The sequence below is a fragment of the Amyelois transitella genome, chromosome 11 (assembly GCF_032362555.1).
Source record: "Amyelois transitella isolate CPQ chromosome 11, ilAmyTran1.1, whole genome shotgun sequence".
In the NCBI taxonomy this organism is placed as follows: domain Eukaryota; kingdom Metazoa; phylum Arthropoda; class Insecta; order Lepidoptera; family Pyralidae; genus Amyelois; species Amyelois transitella.
Window position 1 is genome coordinate 5324810 of NC_083514.1, and position 14813 is coordinate 5339622.

At 32.4% G+C, this 14813-nt stretch overlaps 3 protein-coding genes across 3 annotated transcripts; 1 reads left to right on the top strand and 2 right to left on the bottom strand.

The window, feature by feature from the left end:
- Positions 1 to 431: 431 nt before the first annotated feature.
- Positions 432 to 3562, bottom strand: LOC106135173 (UBA-like domain-containing protein 1). Its single transcript, XM_013335402.2, has 4 exons — positions 3355 to 3562; positions 2209 to 2286; positions 1509 to 1742; positions 432 to 924 (listed from the first exon to the last, which is right to left on the bottom strand). Exons 1-4 carry the CDS (start codon positions 3463 to 3465, stop codon positions 898 to 900), a joined length of 450 nt encoding a protein of 149 aa, XP_013190856.1. The 5' UTR covers positions 3466 to 3562; the 3' UTR covers positions 432 to 897.
- A 443-nt stretch (positions 3563 to 4005) lies between these two features.
- LOC106135158 (sodium/hydrogen exchanger 8) lies at positions 4006 to 11606 on the top strand. The gene is made up of 7 exons (XM_013335383.2): positions 4006 to 5368; positions 5574 to 5730; positions 6182 to 6336; positions 6871 to 7022; positions 7243 to 7371; positions 7520 to 7612; positions 8301 to 11606. Exons 1-7 carry the CDS (start codon positions 4201 to 4203, stop codon positions 8451 to 8453), a joined length of 2007 nt encoding a protein of 668 aa, XP_013190837.1. The 5' UTR covers positions 4006 to 4200; the 3' UTR covers positions 8454 to 11606.
- Positions 11107 to 14533, bottom strand: LOC106134991 (probable prefoldin subunit 4). Its single transcript, XM_013335150.2, has 3 exons — positions 14375 to 14533; positions 14064 to 14291; positions 11107 to 13226 (listed from the first exon to the last, which is right to left on the bottom strand). Exons 1-3 carry the CDS (start codon positions 14405 to 14407, stop codon positions 13074 to 13076), a joined length of 414 nt encoding a protein of 137 aa, XP_013190604.1. The 5' UTR covers positions 14408 to 14533; the 3' UTR covers positions 11107 to 13073.
- Positions 14534 to 14813: the final 280 nt, after the last annotated feature.

Consider the following 14813-nt stretch of genomic DNA (forward strand, 5'->3'; position numbering starts at 1 on the left):
TTTAACAAAATTAATCATTAATTGTAAATAACAGACATTTAGAGCTATACACCAAAAACATTAATAATTGTCTAAGGACACATACCATAATATTTATCTCAACACACTAATTTAATACATCAAAAGAAAGTGTCCAGGTACTATTAATGTATTTGTGTTAGGCAGCTATTTCAAAGGAGTATTACATTTTTTTTTTGGTTTTGTTCACTAAATTTGCATTATACATCAAAACTATGTATTGTCTTTTAAGTCTGTATTACACATATACAGTCAATACAAAAAATAAGATGATTTATTATAATTTAAGATAGGTATACATCAAAAGAAAGTGTCCAGGTACTATTAATGTATTTGTGTTAGGCAGCTATTTCAAAGGAGTATTACATTTTTTTTTTGGTTTTGTTCACTAAATTTGCATTATACATCAAAACTATGTATTGTCTTTTAAGTCTGTATTACACATATACAGTCAATACAAAAAATAAGATGATTTATTATAATTTAAGATAGGTACTTACTAAGATAGAACTTAATATTTCCAAATAAAAATATTTAACAATATGTTATTATGTTTTGATCTAGCTTAAAAATACAAATATGATTTAACATGATTTAAAAATTTATGCACTGTCACAATGTGAAGATGAGAAAAGTGATTACGCATTAATGGCATTGTTGTGCATTGATATTTATTCCACTGTGGTATATTTTACAGAAATACATAGACAAATTATTTATTTAACATGATTGACTACAGCACCCCAAATATTGTCCAGCTTACCGCTGCTGTAGTAGGGGTATATGTGAAATATTATACATTTTCATACACAATTCCACTGTTCATTTTGCGCACCATTATAAAAATAAATATAGATGCTCCTAAACTAATATATTCATTTATCTTGGCATGTGTTCACTGCAAACCTGGAAATTAAAAGAAAATTTCTTATGAACAAAACAAAAGTACATTGCACATCCAAAGAGAGACTCCTTGGAAATTTATAGAATTCCGGTCAAGTGCGTGTCGGGCTACGCGCATTGTAGGGTTTCGTAGTTGCGAGCAAATATCTCAAAACGAGCCCATATTGGTAACTAAAGAAATTTTATTTTAAACTTACCTCTAACTAAAAATGAACTTTAAAACCCTACACCTTGTATGGGACTACCCTAAATATTTATTTTAAAGATTTTATTGTAAGGCTATTTTGCCATTATTAATTACATTACCATACCAAATTACAGCTTGCTACCACTCATAGTCTCCAAGTTGCACCTTGAATTCCTTGTTTACTAGGGAACCCTAAAACCCATTTGTAAGTTAACCAAACAAGTGCTTGTGAAACTAGAGGACTAATGCAATCCTAGTTTTTGTTTTATCTCCCAAAGTTAAATTGCTATATAATTTTTGATTAAACTTGGTACAATATAGGTATTTGTTGTTTAGACCTTAGGCTTTTTATTTCTCTGCCTTGTTAAAAACCCCAATGTAAAAATTAATAGTTACATACTGCAGTTGAGCAGGAGAATGGTGTATAGCTGGTTTGTGAGTTTGGAGACCCAGGGAACGTGTTGATTGGCGGCGGCGGTGGTGGATGAGTCGCCAGAGGAGAGACGGGAGGTACCGTACTAACGCCGCTGCCGGAATTATTTGGGCTCCCTGTTGTAGAAAGCCGCGAAAACGCCGCTAAGGCGTCCGGAAAGTTGGGTGGAGTAGCCGGTGTGTTGCAGGGTGTCATCAATTGCTGAAAAATTAAATATAATGGCTATGTTGTAAGAGAAAAAAGTATTAAATATATTTCACAATATTAAATTAATTTTGCTAAGCATGCAGTTCGCATAATATCATGTTTTTTCTCTTATGAGGTAGGTAGGTAAGCCAACAGTCTTGAAAAAACTGTATGGCCATGTACAGCTGTTTGGCTTAAAATGAAATTGAAATTATATAGGTACAGAGGTATGGAGAGGTTGCTAGCTCGCTAGCTAGATAGTTACAAGAAGAATCCCAATTTAATTAGCCTTTCCTTTACACGCCGTTTACGACACCTATGGGAATACAGCATGGTCCTTTCCTAAAGTGCTAGGAACCTCACGGATATATATTTTTCAATAACAATACATTACTTGATGAAATGGACTACAAAGTTTCAAGTAATTTGTTAGTTTGCTGTTTATGAAAAAAGCATAATTTTTTTTATACTATCATATCACCTGGCGATAATGTGGTGCAGCAATTCCATTGGCACCGGCGGGTATGGCAACTTCTTGAAAGAATATTGATAAGGCTGTCTGTAATGTAAAAACTTTCTTAATGTAACTTATACACTAGAAATACACACATTCTACAATTCTATTTAAAACTAGCTACTTTCCGTGACTTGTAGCATAATATCACATGTTTGGAATTATTGAAATATCTTTAACAATGAAGAATTCTGTACTCATCCTTTAAAGCCTTCTCACCCTTTGTCACAATTTAAAATAGTATATGTTCTTTCTCAGGGTCAACTCTATCTCTGTACCAAATTTCAATCAAAATTTGTTCAATATTTAAGTGCGAAAGCATAACAGATAGTCAGAGAGTAACTTTCACATTTATAATATTAGTAGAGAATACTAATTAATTCTATGACATTCAGCTAGGAAGATAAAAGGAAACATATTCCCATTAAAAACTAAAAACTTTTAAGCAATATTTTTGGAATATTTATATTAACTAACTAGTGTTAAATACTAACATGTTAGTAATTTGGCGGAATTAAGAAAGTTATTTTCTATTCCTTTGTAGATACCAGTGTTCTACACATGCATTTTAAAAAGGTATAAACAGAAATAATATAAAACTATTATAATATAATTACCTAGCATTAGCCACTTTAAATGGGATAATTGAATTCATCTTTTATCTGAGGCCATTGTCTAAATGTTTACAAAATACAGTAAACTGACAGCTGGATGTTATGTAAATCTCGCCATTACTTTTTAGGTTATGTTATTTTAAATCAAAATAAAAACAAAAGAGTACAACGTCATACACTTGCACACAATTATAATAATATGACATTATAAACAAGCGTTATCACTAGCTGGCAGAATCCAAAGCTGTAATTGCGTATTAAGTCATCAACTAATGTTCATTTATCTAGTACTTAGGGTAATTCTGTCCACAAAAAATAAACCTAGTGAAAAATATTGACCTAAATTTACAAAACAGGAAACTTTCTGTTGGCGAATTAACTCTTCAAAACAAAAAGGCAACTAAGGCTAGTCAAAGCAAAAGCTCGGTGTTATTACAAAACAATATACCTAGCAGCCATTTCATGATTACTGTTTGTTTACATATATTAGGAAATTTACCTCAAATTGCCAATGAGCAGCTTGTAATAATTGTCTAGCTTGTTCTTGTGCGCATCCTGCTGCTAATACAAATTGATTTATCATTACTTGTTCACGTAAAGTTGAATCCATCGTAATAAATCAACTAAAAATAATTAGAAGTCAACCGATTGAGTGAGGGCGAAAAATACACACAAGAGAAAATAGCAAGGCAAACAAGTCAAGCGAACTGCTGTCAGTCAGTTGTGTCAAAAATATGTCAAGTGAAATAATTGATATCACAGGTAACATAGAATGTAGAGATCAAAGAAAGAAAGAAAGAAAGAAAGAAAAATATTACTTTAAATAATGTCGAGTTAGCATAGCGGCATACATAGCATACACGCACGTTAAATAGTATAAATAAAAACGACGTGTCGTACATATTTTTTTACGAACTCTTTATAATATTAAAAATATATCTCTTTTGAATTGGCCTAATTTGAAAAAGATTGCTAGAAAGTTTTTATATTTTCACTGTTTAATTTTTGTTTTGAGTTTTTTCTGGGTATTCTAAATACTACCATGCATTCTGAAAATACAACAAAAAAAAAAACACTACGGTTTCCTACTCATGTCATGTCTACTGGATGTCACTATCAATCATGTCATGCTTGAGTCATGTTCGACTTTCAATTTCAATGAAATGTCAAAATCTGTGAAATCAAATCGTAAATGGACATTTTTTCTATAAAATAAATCACAATTGGACTCGTAAAAAACAATATGTTGAGATTATTATTATAGTCTTTAGTTAATTGTGTCGTAAAGTTGCTTAAGGGTCACATCATTCGTCATTAAGTAAAGCAGTATATAATACAGACGAAGATGATTTACTATAATCGAAGGTGTTATTGTAGGATTAACATTGGAATATTGTTATGTTTGATTTGTTATTCTATTAGTAATGTATATTGTCAGATAAACACTGTTGAACATACCCACCGCAAAGAATACGAAAAGGAACAGTTTATTAGGCTGAAGAGATCAAGCAACATAAATATAACAAGTTCTAGTGAAGCAAGTTCCCCTGATGTCAACGCCTCTAGCTCATCTACTGAAGGCGCCGTCATATATGAGATTGGTCCATCCAATCATTCGTTATTATCAATTGTTCAAGTGAATATTTCTTCATCGGCTGTACCTAATGTATCAATCCCTAGCCCATCAGATCCTGCACCTTTACCTGCTAAAGGTTCAGCTGAAGACGAACATAATAGTTCAATGGCCATATTTTTCGTATTATGCATTCTTGCTTTAGGAATACTCTTAATCCATCTTATGCTACAAACTGGCTTTTCATACCTTCCTGAAAGTGTAGTTATAGTGTTTCTTGGAGCACTGATTGGCATGTTAATCAATGTGATGTCTATAAAAAATATAGCAAACTGGAGAAAGGAGGAAGCATTTTCGCCAACAGCTTTCTTTTTAGTGCTCCTTCCACCAATAATATTTGAGTCTGGTTATAACCTTCATAAGGGTAACTTTTTCCAGAATATTGGATCAATATTGTTGTTTGCAATAGTGGGTACTGCTATCTCCGCTTTTGTTATTGGAGCAGGTATATATTTATTGGGTTTAGCTCAAGTGGTGTACAAATTGAGTTTTGTGGAGTCTTTTGCTTTCGGGTCTTTAATATCGGCTGTGGATCCAGTGGCCACTGTGGCCATTTTCCATGCTCTTGATGTAGATCCTGTGCTGAATATGTTGGTTTTTGGCGAGAGTATTCTGAATGATGCAGTAGCTATTGTACTGACTACTGCTGTGTTAGACTCCAATGGCCCAGATATGTCAACTGGTGAAGCAATTCTTTCTGCAATAAACCGTTTTTGGCTGATGTTCTTTGCCTCTGCTGGTATTGGAGTACTCTTTGCACTTGTAAGTGCCCTATTGTTGAAGCATGTTGATTTGAGAAAAAATCCATCTTTGGAATTTGGCATGATGCTGGTATTTACATATGCCCCATATGTACTTGCTGAAGGAATACATTTGTCAGGTAAATATATATGGTTAAAAAAATTTAAATCCTTGTTTTTCATCTGACCTTGATTGTTTCAGATACTATCACAACAGCAGTCAGTTCTATTACTATTTTGAAATTTTGAAAATATCCATGTTTTATCACAAACATAATAATATATTAATAATTCAATTCTTACAAGTTTGAAGTTAATCATTGTTTTTCTTCACTTCACTTTCAGGTATTATGGCAATATTGTTTTGTGGAATTGTAATGTCTCATTACACTCATTTCAACTTGTCCACTGTGACCCAAGTAACAATGCAGCAAACTATGAGGACCTTGGCTTTTATTGCTGAAACATGTGTATTTGCTTATCTTGGATTGGCTATATTTAGGTAATTTCACTTTTTTTATGATATTAGGATAAAACAATTTTTTTTTCTTTAAATCTTTTTAATTTCGGAAGGGGCTATTGCTATTGAACTTTTTTATACTATTATTTTTAGAGACTTTCACCTTGTGAGATTTAACAAAGTACTTATTTTGACATGGGCTATGACCAGGAGCATGATAGGGCCTTTTGATTTCCTGCGGTTATCATTACAAATGTAAATTTGCTGTTCCACTTTGACGCCTAAATTACTGAACCGATTTTGATGAAATTTAAGTAAGGAGATAGAAGAACTTGACTGAACTGATCTTGAGGAAGAATTTTATTGCATTGCCTTCATTCTATTACAAACAAAGGGAGAAGGTGATGAAAGATTGTCAGTGAACTTTTACGGCAAATGAAGTCACGGGCAATAGCTATAGTTTATAGCATATGTATATGATTTTTTTTTTCAGTTTCAAACACCGTGTGGAGCCTGCACTTGTTGTCTGGAGTATTATGATGTGTCTGCTTGGTCGAGCTGCAAATATTTTTCCTCTGGCTCTGTTATGTAACAAATTTCGGGAACATAAGATAACCAAAAAAATGATGTTTATCATGTGGTTCAGTGGTAAGTCTTTAGATGTGTGATGTGATATTTTTTCGTGGTAAATTAAACTATTTACAAATGGGTATCTTTATGTTTTAAATATTTTTTTAGAAAAGCGTGAGCTGAATGCCATGGAACATTCTGCTCAGGTGTATTTCAGGTGATATGGTGGTGGTTTGTTGAAGAAAATGCTGCAGTGCAGTTTGTTACCGCTTCTTCTGCACTGACGCCTTGGAAGCGGCAGTAAACTTAGTTTTTAAGTAATTCATATGACGTCAACCAAGTTGTTAAACCATACGACAATTATTAAGCGATATAATAATATCCTATAATAATGAATAAAAAATTTTGATTTTTTTTTTTTTGATATGCGTGTGGAGTTGACTTGAATCTAAGTATTCTTGAGCAGTGTGATTGTGCTTGGGTATATCTTGTATTGCCTACTTGTTAATCTTGAAATTACACAATGAGGCATAAAAATCTACCTCAATGTTATCTACATATAATGTTCTGCAAAAATAAAGATCCACAATAAATATAATAATTTGTTTACAGGATTGCGTGGTGCTATCTCCTATGCACTTTCACTGCATCTTGGATTTTCTGATGAGACACGACACGTCATTATTACAACAACTCTTATAATTGTATTGTTCACTACTTTGTTTTTTGGAGGATCAACTATGCCATTGCTTAAGTTTTTACGGGTAAGATAGTATTTTTAGTTAGGCATAATTTGGCGTCTTGTTATTAGTACAGTTAACCCTAAGTTCACTTCAAACTCACTTATATTTCTGCGTTATGGTTTTTCATGCAGGGTAGCTCGATATGCGGTTGACTATACTATAATAATTCTGGCCACTTTAAAGTTTAAATAAAATATAATTTGTGCCTGTCTTATATTTACAAAATGGATTTTTTTTGCAGGCTAATAAGAAAACCAAACGTTCCAAATCATTGCGTAAGCAAAAAGAAGTCAGTTTGTCAAAGACCAAAGAATGGGGGCAAGCCATTGATTCCGAACATTTATCAGAATTGACTGAAGAGGAATTAGAGGTATGAGATTAAAAAATCTATTTCTATTTTCACCTTATTAAGCTTCATAACACTTGAATTTTTTACCACAAATTTTAGATTTGATTAGTGCTCACACAATGAATTATTTAAATTTATATATATTTTTTTTCATGTTATATTTTTTTAGGTAAATTATTCTCATGCAACAAGATTAAAAGGTTTCGTGAGGTTGGACATGAAATATTTGATACCTTTCTTTACTAGGAGATTCACGCACCAGGTTAGTAGTTGTGGTTGCCTGGAATGAATTCCATAACGCGACTAGGCCGCCTTTTGTACATTACCTTAATATAAGCTTATGATAAATCTATTGTAATAATTTTATGTGCAATATAGGTTATTCTATCTATCGTATCTAGTAGGTACCTATATTAATAAAACTTGCCGTTGACGTACAAAACAATACCACCGGTCTGGACAGCATCTAATAGCAGTATTGACATTCTGGATAAATTCCAAACTAAAGCTATAGGAACTATGTTCCCCACATACCTAACTGTATCAAAATTTTCTTAAACTCCAGGATTTTAAGTTGTGTACTGTTAAGCATGAAACTTCACATAGAGCTCAAAACCATCAGGAAAAGCTCATAAAGCACGCCAAAGTACTAGTTGCAAGTCTGTCGGGCACTGGAAGTGTTCAATTTAACAGCTTAAAGAGGAACAATGTTATTAGTTATACTAATACTGGAGAAAGTCAATGGATCTCACCAGAGCTTAAAGCTAAAAATCCAGACCATCGTCAAGCAGAGAAATAGCTAAATGTTCCTAAACAGATTATTGCGTTAGGCTGGATATATTTAAAAAAAAGTTTAGTTGTAGACAGCAAATTTATTTCTTAAATCTGATGGCTGCTGACTAAATACTCTGCTAGTAATAATCTTTAATTATTATTTTTTTTGATTTTAGGAACTCAAAGATTGTAAGAGCCAAATGACGGATCTGACCAATCAATGGTACCAAGCGATAAGGGTCACTAACGATCGAGAAACCGACGAAGAAGAAAGTTTACAACAAAGTTCTTTGTCTAACTCGCACGCTAGCCTGCAGCGAGGCGTGTAAGGAATATTTTATACCTTTTTTTATTTCTATAAAACACTGTCCACATTAAAAAAAAAATAATTTCCAAGAATGTAAAAGGTATCCAAGTATATAACAATTATTTTCTTCATTGTTATGTCATTATAGATTTCTATATTTAAGTAAGTACATCTAGTTAAATTAGATTTGAATTGAAGTGAAAATCATAAGAAACATGCTATAAAAGGCATACATTTCGTTTATACTCACCGTCCTTGGAATTATGTTGTGTCGTAATATTTATTTTACTTAAATTAAATTTAAATGCATTAATAAGAAAACAATATTTATTTTAAAAGAAGATGAAAAATATACAATATCTGTGCCGGTGTTTCTTTGAAACAAATCAAAGTTTAATTTAGGGAGTAACGGAGGGAGTATGAGATAGACCTTCTGCCTTCATCCATGAGGCTTCAGAATATCAACCTACCCAAATATAATTGCAAATTCGCCTCTATTATCGTGTCGTAGGTGATTTGATATGCGATTGTCTGTTCTTTTTGAATAAACGCTTTTTGTGCATAAGTACCTAAAGTATTGTAAGTATTTGCCGTGTGGTTCCCGGCACTATTACAAAAAAGAATAGGACCACTCCATCTCTTTCCCATGGATGTCGTAAAAGGCGACTAAGGGATAGGCTTATTAACTTAGGATTCCTCTTTTAGGCGATGGGCTAGCAACCTGTCACTATTTGAATCTCGGTTCTATCATTAAGCCAAATAGCTGAACGTGGCCATTCAGTCTTTTCAAGACTGTTGGCTCTGTCTACCCCGCAAGGGATATAGACGTGATCATATGTATGTACCTAAAGTTTAGTGTTGGCTGCACGTGTTAAATGTCTACTATTAGAATAAGCAGTATAATTTGTTTCATTATAGGTTTAAATACATTTTAATGATGTCTTTGTTATTCAAGTATATAATAGTCATTGATTGTGATGGAATTTTAGGAATCACCAAGTGATAATGATAACAGGCACCGTAAATTTTGTTAGTTATGTCCGGCTGTGTTTCGCCTTTATACTTAATTTGTAGCCATATTTTCACTATTTTCATCAAAGATTTGAGAAAATGACCTGTAATGTATGTCAACAACATAACAAAAAAGCGCGTGTTAATCCTTATTTCAGTTCGTCAAGGCTTTATCATCAAAGGATAGCATGATAGTACCTATCTGAAAACATAGATTTTTAGTCACGCACTTTTCTTTACGTCTACGTACGTACGTTACGTACGTACGTTTACGTCACGTAACCATTTTTTTGTTTCTGTGATAAATATATACATAAATATTTTATACTATGTACCAGTGAATGCAATTCACTAGTTGGTGTTGTGGAAAAAGGTTAACCATTTCAAAAGATAAAAAATATATGTATACAGGGCACCTTTTCCACCTGTTTTTTGGAAATTTTTCGATATTTATCTTTATATTGAAATAGGCATCTCATAAAAAACGAATTCAAATTTTTGCTTACGATTTTCGTCTTAAATAAATGTTAGTTGATGTTATAAATTTTATTTACTTTTTAAAAGAGCCTGGCTCTGTGCCATTATTCGTGCAATCTGAATATGTGAACAAGTTAGAATTTCTCAGTAATGTTAATTAATATTTTAAAATAGTCTCGAAAACTGTAAGTATTGTAGATATAATATCTGTCAGTTTAAATATTTTTGGGTTGTTTAGTAAAGGGTAATTTTATAGTGTACTTAATTAATGAAATTTTTGAATATAAATTTATAATTGTTTGACATATTTTTCTGTCTGAATGTCTTAATTTTCAAATATTTAATATTGTACTACTATTGCTTATCTGTACTTTCTATACTAATATTATAAAGCTGAAGAGTTTGTTAGTTTGTTTGAACGCGCTAATCTCAGGAACTACTGGTTCGAATTGAAAAATTCTTTTTGTGTTGAATAGACCATTTATCGAGGAAGGCTTTACATCATGCTCGCTCGTTGCATCGCTGCAACTATTGGGTGCGAAGAAATAAAAGAAAACGTGAAATAAATGGGGAAAATTATTCATCCTTGAGGGCTTCCGGTTCAAGATACCAAAAATATATGTTTGAAAGAATTATTCCTCTTAACATAATCTAAAAAAATGTCCATGAAAGTATATGTTTATCTTTTAGGATTAACTCACTAGAATCGTTTTTATGGTAATCAAATTTGGTCGAAATTAATACATTATTTGTTAAGAGTTGTATCAAAATAATAATATTAATCTTTATCCAAATAAATGTGTTTTTGATTAAGAGTATTTAATTGTAAACAAAATTGTCTTTTACATCACTTAATTTCAATGAACATCTTAGAAAATTAACAATTTAAAAATAAAACCGATATAAAATTCACCCGCGCCGCATGATGTTCAAAACATGACGCTGCAAGGAAGAGAGGCGTGGCTTGCGAGGTTTATTATTTGCGTGGACTAAGAACAGTCTGGAGAATGACGTCGGGTACTTTTCATAAATGCCACAAAGACTATAATTCCTGTAGAATTTGCGACACTTCCACGCGTACGAAGTCGCGGGCAACAGCTAGTTTTTGTATAAAATTAGGTCACATTAATTAATTGTGACGTGTTAGGGTAATTCTAACTTGGTTTTACAATTTTTAAGAAACAGTGGGTTTAGCTTAAGATACGATATCCAGCAAGAAGCTGCCTGAGAATAGCAAGCTACTTAGTGAGCGCTGAAGTAGTCCAGAAGAGAAGGTCAGGGCGGCGAAGTGGGACGCAGGGGAGACCGCGGCGGCACGACGTCACATAATACGAAACCCATTTGAAACAAACTGACCTAAGATAAATAAAATTGCCTTCTACAAGTCCGTTAATACAAGTTGTAGTATTTCAACATGTCACAACGTATTTGAAGAAATTAATTTATTAGATTTTATTTTTTATTTTTAATTAAATTGCTGTTAAATTCTTGTGATGATAAGGATTACTAGACCAGGTAAGAGTAGTCAATTTAGAATATTGAAGTATTACATAATATGTTTAATTTATATACCTACCACATAATAAGTACAATAGTCGCTGGGGAGGAGACCGATGTAATCTTACATATAAAAATATTGTACAAAATATGGAGTATTATGTATGCAATAAACATGTAATAAATGAAAGTTGTTTGTTTTTTATTGGTTTATACACTTATACACATTGTCACCAATATATTCATATTAGGTAGGTACATACCATTGGAGGCAGCTGGGAATTGAATTTTTTTAAAACCCCAAACATTAACCAATTGTTGCTCTGCCATGAGATTTCTTTTTGTATATGTTTAATTGTGATATATTCTTCGTTAGTGGTGGTAAAGCACATATAAGAGTACCTGAAATTCCCCTATAGGAGACCTGGATAGGATGGGGCGGCTGCGATGACGCTGATTCAGTGTTCTGAGTTCGTAAAGCTCTATATTCCAGAGTTATTAGAATATTATTACATACTAGAGGCCGCCCGCGACTTCGTACGCGTGGAATCAATCCCGCGGGAACTCCAGGATTTAAAGTAGCCTATATGTTAGTCTGGGTCTTCAGCTACCTACATACGTTCAGTAGTTTTTGCGTGAAAGAGTAACAAACATCATCCTGACATACTCACAAACTTTCGCATTTATAATATTAGTAGGATATTCGGTATTAGTGTATACCACAGCTAGTATTGCAGAACTATCGATAGTTGGCCTTTGAAATCATCCTTAACTCACTTTGATAAAATAGTACCAATAAATAATATTGAGGAATATTGAAACTACTATAGATGGTGTATCCAATAAGCTTCAATACTATCGATAGTAGGTATTGTTTGTATGTGTATCATTAAAAGTGTGAATAGTATTTTTGGTAACTGACCTATCGATATATATTATGGATACTGTATGGATCGGCAACACCACACGGTTTTACCTCCTTAATCGCGAACGTTGGATGGAAGGCAATGTCTTTTATTGTTTCGCTTTTATTATGACGTGAAAAGGGACAGCAATAGTTTATCGCGCGATAAAAACTGCTTTGCGCGTGCCATGCTACGGGGGCTGGAGTGGCAAGAAGATAAAGGCATATTGCCATTTGATGTTTGTGAAGAACCGGGTGCCATGTGGTTCGTGGCACTTTAGAACAAGACCACTCCATATCTTTCACATGGATGTCGTAAAAGGTGACTAAGGGATAGGAAATAAACTTCCTCTTGTAGGCGATGGGCTAGCAACCTGTCACTGATTCTCAATTTCATCAAAAGTCAAACAGAAGAATGGATATAGACGTGATTTTATGTACATATGTATGGATAAGGGGTCCAGACTATTAAGCGAGAAGAGCACATTATTGCACCGAAGCAAAGCCACAGACTATGACACCATGTATTTTTAGTTAGTTCAATTCCCGGAAAACTGTTTAATTTATCAAATAAAGTGCACCACAAGTTCGCTTATTAAATTCAGATCAAAGGTTTGAACAAAAATTCAGATCTTTATAGTTTTCTATATGTAATCTGCATTCTAAATTATTATAAAAATACCCATTGTTTGTTAAAAATGTATTTCAGTTTTATTATATCGGTTATTTATAGCTTCATATTAAATTAGCTTTTCAATCATCTTCCTTTTCCAAATTAATGTGACTTCCAAACTTTCCATATAGATGTGCTTTTAGTTCACTCATTTGAGATTTAAGTTCCTCACATTTACCTTCCAATTCACTTATTTCAATTTTCTTTTTTGATTTGGCATCTTCTAAGGATTTCTGGAATAAATAAATACTTAAGTTAGTTGAGTAAGATATAAATGTTTGCAATAACCAAAGTGATTAATATGAAGATATGTTATATAAATTTAAGACATTGTCATACTCATATTATAAAAATAAATTTGAAATACTTTTATCATATGAATCTTTGTAAATCTTGGGAACTTACGTGCAGTTTTATTGTGTTTGGCAGAACATACTAAAAGGTTTCATGGCCGGCAAAGCAATAATAAAATATTACCTCAGCCTTATAAAACATTCTTGATTAAAATATGAAATAGGTACCGTAGAATGGTAGTACTTTACTCCAATATTTGCTCCAAAAAAAATTAATTATGAATATTGTTTTGATTATTAATGATGAACATACACTGAAGTATTAATTTAAAGAATATAATATTATCTAACACATTTTTGAAGTTAAATCAGCGTAATTAAGTATTCCATTATATATAATAAAACTATGAATAAGGAGCAAAGTTACCCATGGTCATGCATAACTTTGCTCCTGGTATATTTCACGACCAATCTTCATTGTAGAAGCTTATTGAGCAAAGTTATGCCTTGCTTTTTAAATGCTCCAGTAATGTTATGGTTTACCTTTTTTTATAGTAATAAGTGTCGAAAAATTTGTAAAAATAAAAAAAAACATATTTTTAAGTGAAGTAATGTTATATTCTTTCGCAATGTCCCAACGTTTTGGACATATAAAGCGACAAAACATTTCAGAAAATTGTAGCATAATTAACCTTAAAGGAGCAAAGTAGGAACATTTTACAGTACCTTAGTACCTATACATACACTATAAAAGAAAAAAATATGACAATAACTTACTAAGGTATTTTGTAAGTTTTGACAAATAAACACTTCTCCAATTAAATATGGAATTTTCACAGACTCATCGTCATCAACTAATTCTAGTTCATCAACTGCTTCTTCTAGATTTTTCATGTCATTTTGTTTTACTTTGAGTTCGTCTTTGAAATCGTCAACCTTTGCGTTAAGGCGAGCAAATTTGTTGATTTTCTGTTGATCTTCAAAGGAAATGTGAACGTCTGAATCCTATAATCAATTTAGATAAAAATAATTACAAAATTAAAACATGTTTTAGAGCAACTACAAAAGTAATCTGATACCTTACTTACCGGTTGGAAGGTACCTTTCCCTGAATTAGCCATATTTGTTAAAATACTCGTCCTTCTATAGTTTTATTTAACAAATGATTAAATAAGATAAATTATGAAATTGTCGCGTTTAAAATGACAGAAAATCTTTTTTTTATTTGAATTGACTTGATTATTTTCCTGTTGTGACATTGACAGTCATATGACTTTTTAATTATTATATATGTTGATTGATACTCTAAGCTTAATAAGGCTCTGCTTGATGAAGGAATATTTCTTTCTTATTGTCGAATATAATAGAGTAAGATCCCAGAGCCGTAAGACACAACTTATTTTCTAAAGAATGGATCTTTCGATTCTCAGTAGTCTTTCATGTACTTTTAATACCTGCATGTTTGTGAGACTTGCCCGGTGACACGTGCGCAGGTACCAGGCGAGAAAGGTAACTAAAAATCACAGT